General features: G+C 41.7%; 1 protein-coding gene across 3 annotated transcripts in view; it reads right to left on the bottom strand.

The window, feature by feature from the left end:
* Window positions 1-16035, bottom strand: part of Bco2 (beta-carotene oxygenase 2) — a 24984-nt gene continuing 8949 nt past the window's right edge. The window contains exons 2-12 of one of the 3 annotated variants that reach the window (XM_076925120.1): window positions 14677-14780; window positions 13462-13673; window positions 12852-12967; window positions 11818-11920; window positions 8506-8634; window positions 7544-7704; window positions 6377-6544; window positions 3226-3363; window positions 2476-2658; window positions 1651-1761; window positions 1-593 (exon numbers count right to left, since the gene is read on the bottom strand). In XM_076925120.1, the coding sequence (XP_076781235.1) occupies window positions 480-593; window positions 1651-1761; window positions 2476-2658; window positions 3226-3363; window positions 6377-6544; window positions 7544-7704; window positions 8506-8634; window positions 11818-11920; window positions 12852-12967; window positions 13462-13651 (1413 nt within the window). In that variant the 5' untranslated portion in view covers window positions 13652-13673; window positions 14677-14780 and the 3' untranslated portion in view covers window positions 1-479. The remainder of the gene's footprint in view (window positions 594-1650; window positions 1762-2475; window positions 2659-3225; window positions 3364-6376; window positions 6545-7543; window positions 7705-8505; window positions 8635-11817; window positions 11921-12851; window positions 12968-13461; window positions 13674-14676; window positions 14781-16035) is intronic. The other 2 variants (XM_076925119.1, XM_076925121.1) reach the window with 2 other exon arrangements.

Below are 16035 nucleotides of genomic sequence, written 5' to 3' on the forward strand. Positions count from 1 at the left end.
TTATCTCACAAGTTATGTTTTAATAGAATTGTAAAACCAGACATTGGGTTTTTTTAATTAGTTATTTTACCACGGCTGCAAAACAAAACCAAACTCAGACAGAACAACTTAAGGTTGGAAAGATTCCCTTGGCTGGTTCCTGTGAGGTGTCACCCCTAAAAGTTTCCACAGCCTCCCAAAGTGGTGCCACAAGTTGGGTACAAGCATTTAAAACATGAGCCCTTGGGGGTCAGGGTCTGAGCCCATGATGTTCAGGGTCTATGAGCCCTTGGGGGTCAGGGTCTGAGCCCATGATGGTCAGGGTCTATGAGCCCTTGGGGGTCAGGGTCAATGAGCCCACAGGAGTCAGATTTATGAGTCCTTAGGGGTCAGGGTCAGATCCAAACTACAATAGTTTTTGAGTGAGATCCACCATTTTCTCTTTTCCATAGAGTGCGCTCATCGAAGCCTTCCCTCAGTCCCTCCTTGGTCTTGTGCCATCAGATGGGTACAAACGTGCCGTGGAACCCATAAGGCATCTGCACAGGTACCTCTGCTCGCCCCAGTTCAGTGAAGTTCTTGGCGTCCAAGACAAGGAGAAAGTTGCTTTCAGTCTAGAAAAAGAATGCAACACTGAAATTTCCCTCTTCATCTGAATCTCCCTCTCCACTGGCTGAGGGAGAAAGCATGTCTTCTTACTTACTTCTCACTCATATCTGTTCCTGGCACCTACCGCAAAGCCTCACCTAGCCTCCCACTAAACGTTGCCCAGCTGTGAACTGGACCAAAACACCATGACTAAAGAAGTTCACACCCTAAAGCAAAGAAATAAAACGGTGCCAATCCTACTCATAAGACGGCTTTGAGTCTAACAATATTTTTACTCCGCTCTTTCAAGTCTCGTAAAAATACATGGAAGTTCTTTTTTCCCAAATTAGAAACCCTTCCATTTTGTGTTACTTGGGAGCTGGACAAAGAACAGCTTTGTAAGTCAGGCTGAGATTTGTGCAGACCTAATTACTAGAGTACCAAGTGCATGGAATAAGCCCCTAGCAGACATTACTAATTGATCACAGCACTTTTTTTTCTCTAAACCATTAAAGAGTTCAGAACCCCACACCCAGGTGCCACTAATAATTGATCAAAGCTTGTCTTGAGGTGAACACATCTGCTGTACGATTGCCCAGACAAGTCAGTAAGTAGCATTATTGAGACACTAGCCAGGGCTTATGATATTGGCCTTTTTTAGGTCAGTTCACTGAAATTAGAAACACAGATAGTGGTATGAACATCAAGCCAGAAGCCAGATGATTTAAACACTGGCTTCACCACTGTGAGATCAGATGCAAGTCACTTGCAACTTTTCAAAGTCACAAATTCCACATGTATCCCACAGTTTTTAATAACTATCATAATATATATGAAAGAACACTGTATATAACTAACTCATATGAAGACATCATGTTGCTATGATTTTACAAATAGGACTTAAAAATGTGATAAAGTATGGCTATGATTTTTAAAGTGGGGGATGTTTCCCAGTAAAAAGGAGAAGAGGAAGGAGAAGATGCCATAAGGCATCAGAATAAATGATGGGCTGCACCACTACACACCACACTCCAATAAGTTAATGCTGCACTTCTGTGGCCAATGATGGGTAAACAAACTTACCTGGTTGGGAGTGATCACCACAGAGAGGATAACTCCACCATCTTCCTCACTGGCTCCTGGCACCGGAACAAAAACGGGCTCTGAGGGATAAAAGCCCTCTTCTCTCCAAACCTGCGAGTTCCCCCCAACACACAAAAGACATTTGATGAAAGGTGAGAGGTAACTGGGAAAGATTCTATAGCATTTGCCACTAACAGAATAAAGTGGGCCGTAACAGAATGTTCCCACAGCAAATACAAACCCAGGCTTACTGCACTGAACACAGGTAGGAGAGACCTCTGCTGCCTGGAGTTCACCATCTAAGATCACTCCTCTACCAACCTGATATTTGGGGTCACTACAACCTTCACCCCATCATTTCTCCAAAAATGACATCAATTCTACCGTTATTTCTCCAAGCTTTGACTTTCCTTTAGATTTCCCACAGGGAATCAACCCCTTGCTGATGATCTGTGCTTCTCAAACTTATGAAAACAGCTGAGCTGCTGTAATATTAAAGAATCCAAAGAGCCAGGCCGCTCAGCAGTAAGAACACTGGGTGCTCTTCCAGAGGGCCTGTGTTGGATTCCCAGCACTTATGACTTTCTGTAACCCCAGCTCCATGGAGTCCAATGCCTTCTTTTGACCCCTGCAGACTCCTGCACACATATGGTGCATGTAATACACACACACACACACACACACACACACAAACACACAAATAAACAAATAGACATTAAAATTTTTGAAAAGAAATATATCTGAAGAACTACTTTAAACAAAACAGAAATAAATTCAAAGGGCAAAACAGGTCTTAGAAAAAAATGAGAGAAGAGATTTCCTTACCCTTAGTGTCTTGTTCGCCATATCAACCTTAATCAGAGAATCCCCCACCAAATGTCGAAAACCGCAGCCATAGAAGAAACTATACTTTTTGCCATTAAATCGGCCATAGTTGATCTGAGGAAATTCAATCCCCCCTTCCTCTTCCAGGTCTTTGTGGTGTAGATTTTCAGGAGAGCACCAGATCTAAGAGAGACCCCTCCCCAGCCCCCACAAAGGATAGAGAGTGGTTGTTTAATTCTCTTTATTTTCTCTTAATTCTCTTTCATTTCTTTAGTGTACAAGTGCACTACTCTGTAAGTTGTGACCAGATTTGAGAACTAAAGTTCTACGTCATTGTTCCTATTGTTCCCCTTTCTGTGGTGAGTGTTGTGACTAAGATCCCAAATAGTATATGGGAGGTAGAGGGCTTCCTTCTTCTGCTAAAGCAAAGCATAGCTGCACAGTGACATTCCCATGGAAAAAGCAGTATCCCCAGAAGATGGGGATGGTCAGGTCAACCTGAGAAACTCACACATTCCACCATCACTGGCAAGCTGCATAGATCTGGCTCAAGACACAGAAAGCACAACTGACTACCGTGTCCAGCCCACCCAGTTTCTGTGGCTCTTGTCCAAACAAGTTTCTAGTACCTCACCCAAGCTCAGCCAAATGTTATGAAACCTGCAGGGCACCAAACATTTGGAGGGCAGCCAAAGAATAAAGTGACGTCACTAAAATCCAACCTCAGTGTAATGTCCTCTGGGAGCTTACCTCTCCATCACCCTGTTTCACGGCACTGGCTGAAGAATAGGACAAAGGGCTGAGGTTCTCTCCCTCAGGGGCATCCACACTGACATCTAAGGGCAAGACAAATCTTCGAGGGAAAGACATTGGCTTCGACTTATAAACCTGTTCAGAACAGAGAAATAAACAGATGGGGGAAGCTCATCCCTAGGATAATAAACAGTAACTTAAATTCAGTCATTACCAGGATTGTACAAACAATAATTCCAATTCATCCATTCAATAAATATCTATTGAAAACCTAGTATAGGCTAAGTATTGATTAGAAACTATACATGAAAATTAGATTCTAGCGGTGGAATCATAACTACAAAATTAAGTATTTATTAATTAGCATCAAATAAGCAAATGATTAAATAGCCAAAGGTCCCGAGGACTAGACAGTAGCAGAGAAGGTTCCCTTTTTCATGTTTGCTGGTTCAGAAAAGAGCCAGCTTAGCAGACTGAGACTGCTCAAGCCCCACACATTCTTGAGCAAGGCTAGTTTTCAAGACTAACCCTCCGATGGCTCTTAGCGACAGACTTCTTAGGCTGTCTTATCTGATAAGAGCGGGGAGGCTTTGAATGACACAGTGAGTCAACAATGACAATGATAAGCGTTTTAAAAAGCACCTGCGAACTAAGGGTGTCAATGGTATGGTATGGGGCTTGCCTAGCAAGTACAAGGTCCAGGGCTTCAGTGAAAAAGGAAAAAAAAATAGCATGTGGTGGTCTGGACCTTCAGGGCCTGCAGTTGGCTGTGCTGGCCTGAAGGCTTACGTGCCTCATCCCAGTAAGACCCTGAACAGTCAGGTCTTGAATTTGCCAGGAATATAACAGGTCATGCATGGTGTCATGACTAGTTCCTCACATGTGCAGAGGATTAGCTCTTTAAAAATTAGCTTTTCTCAACACTGTTTTCTTTTGTAAGACCTTAGCTAAACAACAACAAAAGCAAACAAACAAAAACAAACAAAAAAACAATGTTGATAAAAGATTGGGTCAGGTGATGTGAATCAACTGTTCTTCTGAGAAGAACTAAAATAAATGAATGAATAAATAAATAAGAAGAAATCCAAATACAAAGCCTACAGTAGATGTCTGGAGTCAAAGATGAGCTAGAGGGATCATGAACGACAATGAGGTGGAGATTTAGGAGGGAAAGAAAAGCCACAGGTAACCAGGTGTGACAGGCAACTCTTCCCCTGAGGGCCCAACGAGAAGCTCAAAACTATTAGTCATTTGAGAAACGCAAATCAAAACCACAACCATCGCTCCACACCTGCTGGGGTGGTTAGACTTGTAATAATAAAAAAGGAAACAGTCTGAGGCCAGCACGGTGGTTCAGTGGGTAAGGACACTTGCCCGCAGGAATTCGGGCCTGAGTTTGAATTCCCAGAATCCATAGAAAGCCAGGGTTAGATGCTTGCACAGAACAACATCCATCATGCCCCAGATTCTGCTGGGAAATGAGAGGCAGAAACAGGCAAACTCCCAGGAATTGTGATCTTCCTGCCTAAAAGTAGCCCCTAAAGTAGCTGAGATTACAGGCCTGCACCACCACAACCAGCTTAAACTTGTTTTTCCTTTTAACACAGGGTCTCACTATGTATTTTCAGCCAGCCTGGAACTCACTATGCAAACAGACTGGCCATGAACATAGAGTGACCCGACTGTCACTACCTGCCAAGTGCTGGGGTTAAAGGCGTCTGCCATCATACCTAGTTTAAATACCTTTTAAAAGAAGCAATCAGTGTACTTCCTTACACTAATAAAATAAGGGCTAAAGGTCATGGGATACTCTCAATAGTGAGAAAAAATAGGAAGCGTTATATCTATCCATGACCAATATTCTTAGTAATAAAGAAATAATAAGAGAACTTTCCTAATCTAACAAAATACACATTTTTTAAAAATCTAGGGCTGGATGTATTAGCACATGGCCATAGTGATCCCAAAACTTGGAAGACAGAGGCAATAGGACCAGGGTTCAAGGCCAGCCTTGGCTACATTATGAGTCTAAGGCTAACCTGTACTTCATGAGACCTGTCTAAAGGAGATTATTGATAATTTATGTTTACATTCAAGCTGTGCACAAATGTTAGTAATAACTTTTGTTATAGTCAACTAGTATAACCACACATCACCATCATCAAACTATCAAGATCCAAAAAGACATGGAAAAGCCATAAATGCAAATTACTAAAAAGGAATAAAGGAAGGAAGGAAGGGAGGGAGGGAGGGAGGAAGAAAGGGAGGGAGGGAGGGAGGGAGGGAGTCAGTCAGTTTAAGCTGGGTATGATGGTGCACAGCTATAATCCCATCGCTCAAGAGATCAAGGAAGTGGGCTGGAGAGATGGCTCAGCAGTTAAGAGCACTGACTGCTCTTCCAGAGGTCCTGAGTTCAATTCCCAGCAGCCACATGGTGGCTCACAACTATCTGATTCTGATGTTCTCTTCTGGTGTGTCTGAAGACAGCTAGAATGTACTTAATAAATAAAACAAATAAATAAAAAATGAGAGAGAGAGAGAGAGAGAGAGAGAGAGAGAGAGAGAGAGAGAGAGAGAGAGAGATATCAAGGAAGGAAGATGCTGCATGTTCAAGACCAGTCTGGACTACAGGGTTTGTGAAACAGAACTAGATAGACATTGGCTTGATTATTTAACACAAAGCGAGCCCTAAGAACTGTGCACTCTATGCACTCTGGTTGGTAATAATGGATCAGTACTAGCTCATCAACTGTGGCAAATGTCTTACAACAATGTAAGAAGTTGATATTGGGCTGGTGAGAATGTGGTTCAAAGGGTAAAAGGGTTTACTGCACAAGCCTGACAGCCTGAGTTCAATTCCCAGCTCAGGAACACACACACACTATGTGTATATACATGCATACAATAACAATAGATAAGACAAAAATTTAAATATTGATATTGGGGGGGGAGCACATGTGGAATGCTCCATGCTCTCTGCTTGTTCTGTTGTTGTTGCTGTTAAAACCTAAGTTTATACTGCTCTATAACTGCCCATTAATTAATATACAGCAAGCAACATCCTTAAAAAGCAAACATTAACACCTGGCATGGGGGCATACACCTTTAATCCCAGCACTCAGAAGGCAGAGGAGTTCAAGATGTTTACCTGATCAAGCCCTTCTCCAGCTTTCCTGAGATTCTGTAGTTGGTAAATGTCTAGGCTTCCCCCATCATCCTGGCAGCACAGATCAATCACAATACAGCCCTGGTCCTCAAAGGCATTGATTTGATGAAAGGTAAGAAAAGGCGCGCTGTAGTACACTCCTGGGAGCGGCTGCAGGACACAGACATCGCAGAGACACACTCAGTTCTCACTCCTTTCCCTTCCCCTCCCCTCCTTTCTGTCCTCTTTCAGAAATAAAGGTGCAAAGCTCAAGTTAGGAGGATATGCACCCCACTTACAAGCCATATCAGAATACACATCCATGCCTGCATGCCATGGTCAGGGATACACATCCCACTTACATGCCATGGTCAGTAGGTATAAAGGAAAAAAAGTCGGACTGTGAAAGCAAGTACACTTTGATTAAGCATTGCTTGCTTAAGTCATCTTACTTCATGTTACTCAGTGAACTGAGGCTGTTCGACACAAGCCAATCCATTGTTGTGAGTAATTTAAAAGCCCTTCCAAAATGCAGTCTAATGTTTTACAGGATAAATAAATCCTAGACTCTAATTACAAGATTTATAGAAAATACTGTTGCTTGTGATGCTTATTATAAATTAAGTGACTAATTGAAAAGTACATTCATTACTCAGATAATTTTGTAATGAAATTGGGGCAAGTTTAATTTAGAAGCCTATCCCTTAGAGATAAACATAGACAAAAAACAATGGCACTAAATAATGAAGAATAAGAGAAGATATTCAGCTGACGTTTGGACTTCCGTGGGGGGATGGTCCTGACACACCAAGAAGTTCCAGACGCAGCTATTTTAAGCCTTAAAGTGTCGTTGCAGAAGTAGCGGAGGGGCTCTGTATAAACCGCACCCCTCTGGACGATTACAGCATGGGAAACCCCGTGATGAGAGAACTTCCTGTGTCCTTCTGGTTCAATTCATTGAAACACATCCCCCCACCCCCGCCTCAATTTCCCAACACTCAAGGTCCACCGTGCTAATTAATAAGCAGCCAGCCCAACCAGCAGAAGAAAACAACACCCTTCATTAGAAACGTCTTTAAAAATAATGCCCAGCGAAGGTGAAAAATCAGCCCCGTGGAAATTCAGCTCCGGGGGCGACGTTTTCATTACAAATATGCTCAGATACTCAGCCTGTCCAGTGTGCTTATCCACCACGTGAAACCGCGTGTTATACTGGGGCTCCCAGCTCATCCCATCAGCAAAGGCCTTTCCCCGGATTTTAGAGGTGATTATTTTCCACAGCTTCATCTTTAGAGGCTGTTCCACAAAGATTATGTAGTTTTCTGTCATTCCTAAAAGGTTCCAGGAAACAATAAATTGTTGCTTGGCAAACGAGAGAGCTGAAGCATAGCAGGAAGGGCCCATCTGAATGGCTGCGCGTGTGACTGCCGACCTGAGCAGACACGAGCCAGCAAGACCTCGCTCTCCCAGCTCGACTGGACATATTTCCTGTTTCTACGTAGAAACGAGAACCGCTAAGAACACTTGGGTTAATATTCTTAGTTGCTTTTTAAAAATTATTTAGTTGCTCCATTTTAAATTATTTGGGTTTAAGAGTAAGAGAAAGCAGCACAATATTAAAGTGTTATTTATGCTCGGTGTATTTATTCCTTAATCCTTTTCTGGTACACACTAGGAGTAAGGACCCAGGAATATTTTGGCTATCTCAATTTATAATACATAAAGTAAATGTTCTGAATAAAGGCTAAAACATCTCAAAAGTTAACAAAACATTAAAGGCCGAAACAATGTGTGCAGAATATAAGGGTCTCACACACACACACACACACACACACACACTCTGAAATAGTCAAGATCTTTTCATGTGTGACTATTATTTTAGGACTTTAACATTGACTGAAACACTTCTAGTAACTACTTATGCTGAGTCCGCACGTCTCTTCAAGCCATCTGCAGACTAGCACGAGGACTACAGGACTAGATACAATAGCTTAACTGTTATTAACGCAATCCGGGTCTCATTATCATGACACTCTTATAAATTATCAAGATGATACTTGTCAAAACTAATCTTTCTGACACAGCCACACGAAGGCAGAGTCCAGTGCGATTGCCCTCATCTACAGACTCACCAAAGCTATGGTAGTAAGAAGGCTTCATCCTCTCAGTGGAAGCAATAGAGCACAGCACCTGTGCCCCATGAAGCGTCTCCCCAGGCTCTTCCTTTTTTGGAGGAACACGAATAATATTATAGCAAGAACCTAGACAAGAGAAAATTCTTCCTTTACAATTTTTATTTTCATTCTAGAATGAAGGGTGACCCTTGCCCTCTCAAGGGTCTGGTATTTAGTGGGCATGCTGTAGTTACTGATGGATTTAACCAAGAGCACACGTGTATGTAGCTACTCAGTAAAAGAATATTTAAGTGCTACTGAATTATCTTCCGGATATTATAATTTGCAGTGGAAGACATGATGAACTTGCATAATGTGGAATTTCACAATCGCCACTGCTCTTGAAGAACAAAACAATCAGCATTTTTTTTCTTGGCTCATTTATTTTGTGGCCATTCACTGGTCACTAATCAAACACTGTTGTGAGTATTCTAAACACTGTACCCCAAACTCATGTTTATAGCAGTACACAGAGCAGATAGAATCTATTCGTCTCTAAAATTCAAATTCTAATAAAACATATGAGCAAAATATGCATCTGATGCCCATATGAACTGTAATGTAAAACAAGCTAGCTGGGGACTGGTGGTTGCGTACAGCGGACATTCCTGTTTATCATTCATTACTAAGCATGTGATGGCAGCCAAGTAGACATTAATTAAGAAGGTGAGGAAGAGACTTGAGAGTATCTGGGAGAAATGCCATGCAGTGATAGCATGAGGTTGCCATGGAGGGGGGATGTGAGGTGCTGGGTTTTGAAGGTATTTTGGGGGCATTGCTCAGATGAATCTTTTAATCAATTGGATGCTGTCTCATAAGACAGAAACATGAAGAATGATTCCGAATTGCCATTAGCAATTGGAAGGATGGAGTTGCCATAGACTGAAATGGGGAGGACTCATTTTGAGAAAGCGTAGCAGAAAAGATCAAAGGCTTGGTTTTATAATGCCTGCTGACGTCCTGGTAAAAACACTGAGTAAGCAATAAGTACAAATTACTGCAGGTGTTCAGGGTGGAGACACAGGCAGGTTTTGAGAAACCATTATGTATATAGGAAACATTATGTTTTATAAAGTGACAGAGAGAGAGAACAATGATAAATTAACATGAAGAACATATTTTAAGTATTAAAAAATAACTATGTTGATAAATGTTTGAAGAATTTTTGCTAATTTGTAAAGAGGATCTTAAAATATCTGGAAAGGCTAAAACTTTGTTATGATTTGCACATTCATTTCTTAGTCCTCTTCCTACAGTTTTTAAAGTTCTTAAAAGTAGAAATGTATTACAGGTATTTTAAAATTACAATCAGGATTATTATTATATTTCCCAAATGTATCCCATGCTTCCTACGCCTACACACACATTGAGTTCCAGTTCAAAACCTTCTCACTGAACCAGGTAATCAAATGAGAAAAGAGAAACATTGACACTGGGATGGGGAGAATCCCAGTGTTGGCAATTGGATCACCCAATTCACTGAATGTAAACACTAGCCACTGAACTATTCTACCCTGAAGGCATCTTGAAGGCCTAACACACTGAGGGATGCAAAGGTAGCCCTGCCTTGTTCAGCACTTCCATGTGATCTGCAGAGTCTCCAGGAGCTGAGGTAGAATAGCAAGCCTGACAGTTATGATTGGTGCCTGGGTTTCTCAGTGAGATCCAGAGGCTCCGTGTACCAAGATCCCCTGGGGTCCACAGTAAAGATCCTCGGCCTCTTTTCAGTTCTGCTAATCCAGAATTCCTACAGATGGATAGAGACCAGTGATCTACCCTGACAGTAAGCATTCTAGATGATTCCTAGGTTTATTAGGTTGAGATTGATGATCTAGTGACTATTTTGAAAACATATAACTAAAGATGGTGTTTTCCATATTATAAATAAGTTTCAAAATAAACTGGTTAATAGAGTTCATAAGAAGTAGATTTTTTTTTTAATGATCAAAAACTGATGGACGGTACAAAACAAACGCAAACTCTACTGAACCACTCTACCCATTGAACTATTTTGCTCAGGAGGACCTCTGCTGTTTCCTGTAACAGTTTTCAAGGATCAACCCTCCTCTGAAAGTTAAAAAAACCAAGCTGGGTGAAGGGTATTAGGGACATCCTATCTGTACCTAAGTTAACCAAAACTAAAGCTGCTGCATTCATTTTCATATACATTCATATATGTAGCTATAGACGTACAGAAGAGCAATCTGCAAAGCCAACTAACTATTCACCAAAGCTATAACACAACCATAGCACAGGTTTCATTGACTGGAGACAACTGTCGGACTACTAGTCAAGATAGACACTCCTAAATACCTAATACCCCCTCCCCGGCCAACACACTCTCATTCAGAAAAACATGTTCTCAGATACAGAAACCCAAATTCGCCTTCACTAAGAGAGTGGGTGTATAAATTTCAAAGCCCTGAGCAAGTAGAGGAAGCAATGGTGACTGGGTGGAGACTGGATGTTAAATATATCAATGTCGCCTTCTGGACTTGGTGATGTAGAACTGATAAAATGGTCTAATAGAATGACTCAGGGCAAGTCTTGGCGTGTACAGTCAGGCCTAGTTTCGGGTCTAGCTTCAGAGACATGGAAACCAGCTCAAGCAAATGACATAAACATCCTGGGAGTTCACTGGCCTCATCTGTAAAGCAGGGGTGATAACATCGCCTTCGAGAGTGGGTGTATATGGATTAAAGAAGAAAACACAGAGAAGGCTGCTTATCCCTAGCCATCTTAGGTACTGATTAAACATTAGCTGCAATTATTAACTACTGGAATGTTCTGGAGCAGATGGGCAGCAGTTTGGGGAGTGTGTAATTGATCAGCAAAGTGATATTGTGTAGACTTGTCAATGTCATCCAGCTCTGCTCTCGACTTTGTCTGCAGTAGTTACTCCTGTGGGATAGACAGTGGGCCCTCCCAATATATGTCTTTCCTGTAGTGTTTTACATTTCTTGCTTCTATAATATAGTGTGTCTTTAACGTTCATATTCAAGAGATATGTGCTAAAAATGCCTACAATTTATACCCCAAATCATAATGGTACACAAAGATGTACATTAACACTGAAAAAGTCATAGAAAATCAGTACAAAAGAACAACAGAACAGAGACTCAATGATAAACCATGACTTATATCTTCAGTAATGCCTCTTTGGAGGCTGCTTTCTGATGCCTTCATGCTTATATTTTAAATAAAATGGAGGAGCTTTGGGAAACAGTTTACTGCTAGTTATATCTAAAAACACCTCCACCTTCACCTCACCTCTTGGCCCATAGGTGTTCCCCATATTGTATGCTGTCCCATCTGGGTCATAGTGAGGGTGAGCAGTTGCTCCATTCACAGCAACGAATTTGCTCCAGTCTACCTGCAGGTTTAAGACCACACAGACCTCTAAATGATGCACAAGAGATCTTTAATAGCATAAATTAGCATACATCACAGAAGCGTCTCATCTACATTGAAAGTATGATCTGAGAAACCTCCCAGAAATCTAAATTATCTTTCCTACTAAGAAAAAGGAAACAGATAAAAATCAAACAATAAAAACCAGCAGTGCCACAGCTGCCAAAGAAGAAGGAGGAGGAGGAGGAGGAGGAGGAGGAGGAGGAGGAGGAGGAGGAGGAGGAGGAGGAGGAGGAGGAGGAGGAAGAGGAGGAGGAGGAGGAGGAGGAAGAGAAGAAGGAAGAAGAAGAAGAAGAAGAAGAAGAAGAAGAAGAAGAAGAAGAAGAAGAAGAAGAAGAAGAAGAAGAAGAAGAAGTTGTTGTTGTAGTAGTATAACAATTATAATCAAAAATAAAATTAACATTTTACACTGAGGTAGGCACATCTGTAATCCCAGCACTTGGGAGACTGAGGCAGGAGGATCACAAGTTCAAAGCCGGACTAAAGTACATGGTGAACTCCAAGCCAAGCTTAACTACAGAGAAAGACATTGTATCAAAAACAAAACTGTCCTTAAATGTTATTAATTAATGTTTCAAGGCAACATGGCTCTATACAACCTCTTGTCTGACAGTCATTGTGCCTAGGAAGAGTGGAAGCCTGCCAGAGCTATATCCCTCACACCTGGCCCTTGTGATGGTAAAACTAAGGTAGAAAGTTGGGATTAGCTTTAAGAAAAACCAACCCCACAACTCATTCCAATGCTGGCAGAGGGTGATGGTAACCTAAATTAACAGATGCCTTTGTGTGGTGGGGATGAACCTCTGACTTCTTTAACTGTCTAGATTCTACAAGGTACTCTGAATAGAAAGAAAATTAGGATCTATTTTATTCACTTTGGGCCTATACATTACCTTTTCTGTTCTTTCCAGAGTTTCAATGTCCACCTTATTCATAAAATTGGTCTCTGTGCTCATGTAGTAATCACCCTTGTACTGCACAAAGTTGACACTGGTGTTGTCAGTCATAGCTGAAACCAGGTAGTAAACATTGAACACATACTCCCAGGGAGAAAATGCCAGTGATTTCTCTCCCTCCCCGCCAACCGCCCCCTCATACATGAACGCACGCACACGCACAATCACACACACACACAATCACACACACACACACACAATCACACACACACACACACAATCACACACACACACACACACACACACACACACACACACACACAATGTGTATTTTCAAGGGCTGGAGAAATGTCTTCAAACTTAAGAGCACATATTGCTCTTCCGGAAGACCTAAATCCTGTTCCTAGCACACACATAGAGCATCTCTCAACCATCTGTAACTCCAGTTCTACAGGATTCAACACCTGCTTCTGGCCTTCATGGACACCCATCACAGACACATAAACATAAATAAAAATATATTTTTGAAAATGTATATATTTCGAGATTTCTATTTGTATAAATGCTTATTTAAATAACGATCACCGTCATTTTAAGGGCTGCTTACTAGGTGGCTCAAACCTTGACATGAAACGTTCAAAGATGTTCTTGCATGGGTCAGGAAGGGCCAGCGTGCCAAATTCTGAGATCACAATTCTATCTCCAGCACTGTTGGCCTTGTATGTGTCACTCTGTAGAAACTTGCTCTTGTATGTCACTGTGCCCCTCTCCAGTCTGAACTGGTGAAGCAAAGCCATTCCGTCAAACCAATGATTGTAGCTGCAAACGGGAGAATAGAATAGAAGTTTACTTACAAGTAAGGAAAGATGGGTCAAAATGAGTGGAAGAATATTTCTGCCATCCATATATAAAGATAATAGAGGCAAGTGTCCCCAGAGCCACCCACTCCATCAGAGAACTTGAAATTATGGAATGACCTTTACCCTATGGCCTGTAACTCCTTTCTAAAATCTGGGGGAGGGGCTGTCTCTGACTCTGTTGCCTGTCATTGGATCCCTGTCCCCTACCTGAACTGTCTTGTGGGGGGCCTCAGTGGGAAAGGATGTCCTTAGTTCTGCCGGGACTAGATGTCCCAGGGTGGGGTGGTCCCCAAGTAGGACTTCTCTTCTCTGAGGAGAAGGGGAGGGGGTAATTTTTGGGCGGGATTTGTAAGGCAGGAACTGGAAGAATAGGGGAAGGGCTGTAATTGGGATGTAAGGTGAATTAAAAAAAATAAATTAGAAAAAAAGAAAAAAAATCTCACTTTCCAATGGGCTGAAGTAAAACCCTACAGTGGTAAGCCCTAAGATAATTCTGTTCTTTTCCCTGTGGCTAAGAGAACAGGAAAAAGCTTGGCATTTCCCAAATCAGAACAAGTTCCTAAAATGAAACATTCAGCCTTCTATCCTAAATGCATTACATTTTCAGTTTACTATAGATTTTGTCTGTTTTATTCTTTGCATAATCATTCTGCCTTTATGATTATACTAGAAATTGCCTAGCAAAATGATGGAGCATGGTTAACAAGACAGTAAAGGTCCTCGCCACCAAGCCGGGTGACCTGAATTCAATGCCCAGAACCCACAGGATGAAAGGGGAGAACAGATTCCTTCATGTTGTCCTCTGACCCCCACACATATGCCATGACAGGGGAAAATAAAAGTTAAAGCATGGAACATCAAAAATCATGTAAGCAAAATAAAATAACATAACATAAAATAAAAATTGTAGCCTTGTTTCAGGAGAAAAAAAAAGTTACCACAGCCAGTGTATTGATACATACCTGTGATCTCAACCCCCAGGAAGTGGTTGCAGGAAGATTGCAAATCTGAGGCCACCCTGACTCAAATGCTTGTTGTCAGCACAGGTGAGGAAGGCTAACACTGTCTGAAAAGACAGTGGTTCCTGAAGTCAGGGCTGGTCTCTGTTCACCCAGGCAACGTTACTCACCAGAGCCAAAAGACAGAAGCAGTTAGAAGTATCTACTGAAGACTAAAACCAAACCAAGGGTTCATGCATGTCACCCCAAAATATGCTGCTTTGGCACACCCCTCTGAATTTGAAACACTTGCAGATCAGCAGCCGCAAGGTGAGCATGGTGACCTTCGATGTTCTCTTCAAAAGTGAAAAGTAAGACTCCCTCATGAGGTGGGCTTTCGTGGAGCACGCCTTTGATCCCAGCATTTGGGAGGCAGACACAGGCAAATCTCTGTGAGTTCAAGGAAGCCTGGTCACTAAAGACAGCCAGGACCACAAAGAGAAACCCTGTCTCAAAAAAAAAAAAAAAAAAAAAAAAAGAAAGAAAGAAAGAAAGAAAGAAAGAAAATAGAAAATAAAAACCCCCCTCATGAACAATGGCCTTCCTGTATTAGAAGGAAGACAGTCATCTCTGTACCTGGAGATGGGAAGTAGAAGCAAAGAGAAAACAACGTAACAGTGCTAAACAGATGCTCACGTGACATCCCTGTCCCACAGTGAACTGCCCTGGCTCCCACCCTTATCACATTTTCACAACTTACTTAGTGGCTCTTCCTTTTTCTTACACAGATTCCCAAGTACATACAAACATTAGCAAACAAAAGTTGTATGATTTTTTTTCACTATTAATCCTCCCAATTGTTGATTTAATTCTTGGGTCTAGTGAAGACCAAGAGGACGAGAAGAAATTTTGTCTCCTGTACAGCACACACACACCATGTTATTATCCAGCACTGAAAAGGGAGGAAGCCTTGCCATAGGTTACAGCACAGATGAACCTTGAGGATCGCTGTGTAAGGAAGTCGAGCTAGTCCTAAGAGAACAGATGTTGTATGATCTACTTATATAAGGCGTTCAAAGTAGGTGAGACGTAAGAAAGCCAGCAAGCCTGATGATCTGAATTTGATCCCAGACTCCATACCACCAGAGAAATCCTGAAAGTTGTCCTCTGACCTCCATATCCATGTGATCACACACACACCTAATATATGTACAATTAAAATGAAATAGTCAAGCTTATAAAAACAGGAATGAGGTTGGTTAATGGACTTGGAGAACGGGAGAAATGACAAATTACTGTTTAACTGGTTAGTTCCAATTTTACAAGATAAGAAAATTCTGAAACTGTTTCACCATGTGTCTATACGAGACACTACTGAACTCT

Source organism: Arvicanthis niloticus, chromosome 26, assembly GCF_011762505.2.
Source record: "Arvicanthis niloticus isolate mArvNil1 chromosome 26, mArvNil1.pat.X, whole genome shotgun sequence".
NCBI classification, from domain to species: domain Eukaryota; kingdom Metazoa; phylum Chordata; class Mammalia; order Rodentia; family Muridae; genus Arvicanthis; species Arvicanthis niloticus.